General features: G+C 49.3%; 1 protein-coding gene across 2 annotated transcripts in view; it reads right to left on the bottom strand.

Moving 5' to 3' along the window:
• gphnb (gephyrin b) overlaps window positions 1-5,879 on the bottom strand; it is a gene marked incomplete at both ends in the record, with an annotated part of 93,553 nt that extends 87,674 nt beyond the window's left edge. For both annotated transcript variants that reach the window (XM_080550189.1, XM_080550190.1), the window contains one exon: window positions 5,816-5,879. In XM_080550189.1, the coding sequence (XP_080406315.1) occupies window positions 5,816-5,879 (64 nt within the window). The remainder of the gene's footprint in view (window positions 1-5,815) is intronic.
• Window positions 5,880-7,500: the final 1,621 nt, after the last annotated feature.

The raw sequence follows: 7,500 nt of genomic DNA, 5'->3' as shown, positions 1-7,500 counted from the left end.
GTCCTTACCCAGATAGACTGGCACCTGTCCTTACCTGTCCTTACCTGTCCTTACCCAGGTAGACTGGCACCTATCCTTACCTGTCCTTTACCTGTCCTTACCCAGGTAGACTGGCACCTGTCCTTACCTGTCCTTACCCAGGCTCCTGGTTGGCATGACCGTCCCCAGTTCTGAGTGCAACATCCAACATCTATTCAGAGTGGACGGAGCTAGCTAAGCTAAGCTAAGCTAAGCTAACACACTATCAACCCACTCGAAACGTTCGCCATCAATGGAACGTGAGTGGACGCAGTGCATCAAGCCAATGCCTGTAGCTCTCTCTCTCTTTCTTTCTCTCTCTCTCTCTCTCTCTCTCTCTCTCTCTCTGTCTGTCCTCTCTCTATCTCTCTACGTAGCTACTATGCTAGTGCTATCCGACACCCAGGGCATTACACAGATTAAAAGGCACTGAATGCTTTTTGCACTGAGCCGCTCTTCTCTGTATTCATGGGAGGTATGGCTACAGTAGCTATATTTGGGACTGGGGGGGGGGGGGTTTGCTAAGCTGTGTTTTTTTTTTCAGCCAGAGCTCAATATTAGTGCACAAAGACAGGGAGCACACACACACACACACACACACACACACACAAACACACAGCCAGGCCGGCAAGCAGGCGAGCGGTGGAGCAGGGTGGCCAATGCCAAGCCCAGCTCAGGAACACACAGGGGGTGGATGTGCCTCTCACAGCCCACAATGAGAGAGGCTGGTGGGGCTGAGGAGCCGGGATGGTGGGTGGTAGTGTGGTAGTGTGTAGTGTGTAGTGTGTTGGTGTGGTAGTGTGTAGTGTGGTAGTGTGGTAGTGTGTAGTGTGTAGTGTGGTAGTGTGTACTGTGGTAGTGTGTAGTGTGTTGGTGTGGTAGTGTGTAGTGTGGTAGTGTGGTAGTGTGTAGTGTTCTAGTGTGGTAGTGTGTAGTGTGTAGTGTGTAGTGTGGTAGTGTGTATTGTGTAGTGTGTAGTGTGTTAGTGTGGTAGTGTGGTAGTGTGGTAGTGTGTAGTGTGTAGTGTGTAGTGTGGTAGCGTGTATTGTGTAGTGTGGTAGTGTGTAGTGTGGTAGTGTGTAGTGTGTTAGTGTGTAGTGTGTTGGTGTGGTAGTGTGTAGTGTGTTAGTGTAGTAGTGTGGTAGTGTGTATTGTGTAGTGTGTAGTGTGTTAGTGTGGTAGTGTGTAGTGTGTAGTGTGTAGTGTGGTAGTGTGTATTGTGTAGTGTGTAGTGTGGTAGTGTGGTAGTGTGGTAATGTGTAGTGTGTAGTGTGTAGTGTGTATTGTGTATTGTGTAGTGTGTAGTGTGGTAGTGTGGTAGTGTGGTAGTGTGTAATGTGGTAGTGTGGTAGTGTGTATTGTGTAGTGTGTAGTGTGGTAGTGTGGTAGTGTGGTAGTGTGTGTAGTGTGTAGTGTGTAGTGTGGTAGTGTGGTAGTGTGTAATGTGGTAGTGTGGTAGTGTGTATTGTGTATTGTGTAGTGTGTAGTGTGTAGTGTGTGTAGTGTGTAGTGTGTAGTGTGTAGTGTGGTAGTGTGGTAGTGTGTAGTGTGTATTGTGTAGTGTGTAGTGTGGTAGTGTGTAGTGTGTATTGTGTATTGTGTAGTGTGTAATGTGGTAGTGTGGTAGTGTGGTAGTGTGGTAGTGTGGTAGTGTGTAATGTGGTAGTGTGGTAGTGTGGTAGTGTGGTAGTGTGGTAGTGTGTAGTGTGGTAGTGTGGTAGTGTGGTAGTGTGTTTGATAGTGTTTGATAGTGTGTTTGATTTGTCCCAAACACAATAAACATATAAAAACATACAAATTTAAAAAGAAAAAAAAGTTATCCAACACAATTTCACCTCGTGCAATTTACACTAGTGCGTTCAGGAGGGGACAGGAGGAAGTGAAAACGTATCTAGTCCTGCCCCTTCCTTACATTATATTACAACATTTCTAAAATATAGTCTCTTTCTATAACTAAATATAACATAAATATCCATATACAACATAAATATCAAATGTAGAAAATTAAATAAGATTAACATAACAAGATTTCACCTTACTACTCAGAGTCCTCTGTCCTGTAGCCTACATGTCCAAAAACACTTGTTAAAAGTGGCCTTTGGATTTATTCATATTTCTGCTCAGTTTAACACTCACATCTAGTCCGTTCCAAAGGGATACCCCACAAACAGAGATGCACATACTTTTCAGAGTCGTACGAACACTATGCTGTTTTAGATTCAGTCCCTCTAATAACCACCTTGTGTGGAGTGTGGTAGTGTGCAGTGTGGTAGTGTGTAGTGTGGAGTGTGGTAGTGTGGTAGTGTGGTAGTTTGTAGTGTGGTAGTGTGTAGTGTGTAGTGTGGAGTGTGGAGTGTGGTAGTGTGGTAGTGTGGTAGTGTGGTAGTGTGTAGTGTGGTAGAGTGTAGTGTGTGTGTGTAGTGTGGTAGTGTGGTAGTGTGGTAGTGTGTAGTGCAGGGGGAGAGGCAGAGACACACACACACACACACACACACACACCCACACAGGGGCCCAGAACAACACAACACGCTCAGCAGAGCATGAAAAGCTTCCCTCCATCTCAGCACAAGGAGGCCCTCAAATGTGTCATGTGACAAATCTGACAGGTGACAGCGTGTGTGTTCAGCCCAATTATGATATTTCAGATGTACTAAAGACTAAAAATTAATAAAAAATAAAAATAAAAAAAACTGTCTGGCGTTACAACATCATGACACGGCACGCCATCACACACAGGGATCCAAAAACTTCCACGGCCGTGGAGGGTGGAGGGGTGGAGGGTGGAGGTGTGGAGGGTGGAGGGGTGGAGGGTGGAGGTGTGGAGGTGTGGAGGGTGGAGGTGAGGAGGGTGGAGGTGTGGAGGGTGGAGGTTGTGGAGATGTGTCCGATCCTGGGCCTGAACAGAGACGTCCCCTGGGAGCCTTGTCACCTGTCACTGAGCTAAGAGATGGAGGAGGGCGGCCAATGGGGGAGTTCGGTCTCATCCCTCAGCATCTGCAGAGGAGGGGATGACGGGATGACCCCTGACCTTCTCACCGGTGGAGATTGAGCTGGTCGCTGGACCAGACAGCATTAGCATGCTGAGCACAGAGGCGCTGCACACACACACACTGCAGGCTCCTGATGGCAGGAGGACCATAGATATTTTTTTTCTACGCTGTATAGTATATACATCCTGTATAGCATATATATATATATGTATAGTATCGTAGGATTGTTTTAGAAGGGTGGGAGGAAGGAATACGCTGCGTTTGTTGTGTTCATCAACACAAGGACTTTTCATGTCAGAATAGGACGTATTTTGATCCAAAATCCAATCAAGAAAATCTCTCTGACGTTGCAGCCAGTCTTCAGGTGAAGGGTCAGAGAAAACATCAGAACAGCATTTCCCATAATTCTTTTTTCTAAATTTCCAGTGACATTGTACATGTTTCCAGTCCCATCCCCGCCTCCACCACACACACACACACACACACATACACACACACACACACACACACGAAGAGGTGTGTAAGATCGCGTTTCTGCCCAACATCCCAAATCCCACCGCCAGATGATCAAACTAGCGATCTGTCTCAGCACCAGGGAGACACTAGGGAGAGGACATGGGAGAGGACTAGGAAGAGGGGTAACAGGGAGAGGGGTAACAGGGAGAGGGGTATTAACACTAAGGAGAGGGGTATTAACACTAGGGAGAGGGGTAGTAACACTAAGGAGAGGGGTAGTAACACTAGGGAGAGGGGTATAAACACTAAGGAGAGGGGTAGTAACACTAGGGAGAGGGGTAGTAACACTAGGGAGATGGGTATAAACACTAAGGAGAGGGGTATTAACACTAAGGAGAGGGGTATTAACACTAGGGAGAGGGGTAACAGCACTAGGGAGAGCGGTATTAACACTAGGGAGAGGGGTATTAACACTAGGGAGAGGGGTAACAGCACTAGGGAGAGGGGTATTAACACTAGGGAGAGGGGTAACAGCACTAGGGAGAGGGGTATTAACACTAGGGAGAGGGGTATTAGGAGAGGGGTAACAGCACTAGGGAGAGGGGTATTAGGGAGTATTAGGGGTATTAACACTAGGGAGAGGGGTATTAGGGAGAGGGGTATTAACACTAGGGAGAGGGGTATCAGGGAGAGGGGTATTAGGGAGAGGGGTAACAGCGCTAGGGTGAGGGGTATTAACACTAGGAGGGGGGTATCAGCACTAGGGAGAGGGGTATTAGCCCACTGTGATCAGGTCTAGATATGACGTGCTGTGTCTTATCGATGGGAAAACTCCTTTCCGACGGTATATTTACTGTCAGACGGAGCAACGTAACACAGGGCAGCACCGCACTGATGTGTGGCTGACGCTGTTTCAGCACCATGGACAGCGCTCTCACTTTCTCCCTCCCTCCCTCTCTGTCTGTCTCTAAAGCGTGAGGGGAGAAGGAGGGAGAGATGGGGGGGGTGGAGGGGGGAGGGAGGGAGGGAGTGAGGGGGGAGAGAGGGAGAGATGGAGAGAGGGGGGAGGGAGGGAGAGATGGAGGGAGGGGGGAGGGAGAGATGGAGGGGAGGAGGAGGGAGGGAGGGGGGAGCGGGGTTTCCCTGGCAGATTTCAGGATCTACAGTCATTCCTCCATTGCTACACATTACCACCTTCCGACTGGGTTTTCATAAGGCAGAATGTCGTCGGTGATCACGAAACACACAGCGATCACGAAACATGTAACCACCCAGTAATCACCCAGCCCCACCATGACGGTTCCTTCCCCACATCTCTGTAATAAAGGCATCGGCAGCAGCAAGCCTTTTATCTCTCCTAACCCTCGGTGGTTAGGCTACATTTTCCTCTCATGACACCAACCAGAATGGAGCCTTTTCGTCTTTATCACAGATAGCGAGAACATCGGGACGTGACAAAACAACCGAGCGAAAAATGCATTCAGGACTCAACACAGTCTTTATAACCCACAGTCTGCAATGTCTGGCATGTTCGCTGCTGTATCCTTCGTTTCAAGCGCATAACGTTTCCGATCGCTGAGCCTGAGACTGTCACCGGTGGAAGGCATTTAGTGTATTGGCATTTAGTGGGATGTCATCATGCACCGGAGATTAGATGCATAAATGCATGCATTTAGTGGGATGTCAGACTGTATTCTGCCCAGGGAACCAGCCTCTCTTTCTGTCATGTTAACTCGCCGCTTCAATCGGCGCTGTCATTCACAAATCAGTCACATAGGAGGCGATCATGCAATGCCTATATTGGTCATGTAGCCTATTTCCACATTTAACACAGGTATCCACTGTCTTTAAATAGGCTACAATCCCGGTAATATATCAGAAATGTCGGGGTCGCGCGTGTCAATAATGAAATCCCATACATGCATGTTTCGATCAGCAGACGAGAGGCGACGGGACATACATAATTCAATACACAAAAACGGAGCTCTTCACGGAGAGAGAAAACCGCACGAAAACGAATCGGATCTAACTGAGCAGTCATATTAATGCACGCAGGGCTGCGATCCCTGCGTCGCATTGGAAGATGTGGAGCCTTAATAATAATAATACATTGGTTCTCTGAGAGAAGAAAAAAAACACACACAAGGCTTTAAATCACCGACGCCTGCAACAAGGACCAGCACCAAGAGCTGCAACCATGAGAGAGATGGAGAGATGGAGAGATGGAGAGAACACCGACATGAACATGACGCCCGGGGAGGAGACCCCACGGACAGCCCCGATGGAAATTAATTAATACACATTACATCCTCGGTGAAATATGCATCGTTCGATGTGAATCCTGCATTTACCTGTCAAGACTCCCACCCGGATTTGGTGGTCGTGGTTTGTTAAAATCATCCCGTCTGACGCCATGTTCAGCAGCGCTGCAGCCCGCACTGGGAAACCACGGCAGGCGGGGAGGCAGAGAGCCGAGCACATCGAACTGTAGGGGGGGAGGGGAGGGGATGAGGAGGAGGAGGGGGAGGAGGATGGGGAGGGGGAGGAGGGGAAGGGATGAGAGAGCTAGACGAGAGAAGTGGAGAGCCTAGCGCATCAAACTTAGAGGGGGAGGGGAGGAGGAGGAGGAGGAGGAAGAGGAGGAGGAGGAGGGATGAGGAGGAGGGGGAGGAGGGGGAGGAGGAGGAGGGATGAGGAGGAGGAAGAGGAGGAGGAGGAGGGGGAGGAGCAGGAGGGGGAGGGGGGGGGGAAGGGATGAGAGATCTAGACGAGTGGAGTGGATCGCCGAGCGAGCAAGGACGACTAGATAGCAGAGAATGCGGGGGCCGTTTAAACAGCTGGCCGTCTGCCACGATAGTAGTGTGGATTCCAGATTAATTCTTATGGAGACCCACTATTGATTTCCTATGAAGACTTTCAGGGGGGAAACAGACAAGGGCTTTAAGCATTGCGTTGGGTAACACACTTCATTTCCCCCCCCCCACCACTTCATTTCCCCCCCACCACCACCACCATGTCATACGTTTGATGTCATCCCTGGATCATAAAGTGGAGATGAGAAGCGCTAAGGTGCCTGGGTGTATCAGCCTTGCTGCTGGCTCCAGTGACATAACAACAGTCCTGGAGATGTAAGGACTGACTGCGCAGCCCTATCCATCCTCACAAGATGACAGTCTGACCTGTAAAAATGCAACATCCCCCCAGGCTAAAAGCCCCGCTGCTATTTTTAGTCTCGCTGCACGCTTCCGTGGTGGTGTGTGTATAATTCCTCTTGTTTATTCTGACGGAAATAAAAAGCCCATCCTCCTCCTCCTCCTCCTCATTCCCCCCCCCCCCCTCCCCCCTCCTCCTCCTCCTCCCGCTTCTGTTGGGATTCTATCAATATCCATAATTCATGAACACACGTAAGACTACGAGAGATGTGAGATACACAGCGAGATCATGATGATGGCGGAATTGGGGCAACAGCTCTTCAAGCCCCGGCCGCTCACTCTCTTCAGAAACATCAAGTCAGTCGACACCGCCCCCACCCCCCCCCCTTCTGACAGAATGGAGATTTTTAAATATATATTTATTTCATGACGCATCTATATCATTATCATTAGATCAACCGTTGTTCTTTTTTTCTGCGAGGGGGGTCACATGATGGGTGTAACCAAAGGTTGTAGGGAGGAGCACGATACATCCGTCAACCACAACTCAGTGGTCCTCTAAAAAAAGAAGAATTAGGCTACAACAATGTTTTTCTGGGGCTGTTACACTGCTGGGGGGTTGGGGATGATTGGGGACACAATCAAATACAACAACAAGCCACGGTGAATAATTTGGATGCACCCTCATCAGGCAGTCCTCCTGTCATGACTTCCCCTGGACACTGGGGGGGACGTCCATATCTGACCCCCCCAGGAGGGACTGCTGACACCCACCCTCTTCTCCCCCGAAGACTCTCCTCTGGCATGACATGACATGAAGACAGCTCTACATCTGTCAGCCTGTCAGCGAGAGGCAGCAGGACAAACCCAGCGTTAAATAGGCC

This window comes from Nansenia antarctica, assembly GCF_963989245.1.
Source record: "Nansenia antarctica genome assembly, chromosome: 1".
NCBI classification, from domain to species: Eukaryota; Metazoa; Chordata; class Actinopteri; order Argentiniformes; family Microstomatidae; genus Nansenia; species Nansenia antarctica.
Note: the sequence above shows the minus strand (reverse complement) of the source record. Positions and strands in the feature narration are given on the sequence as shown.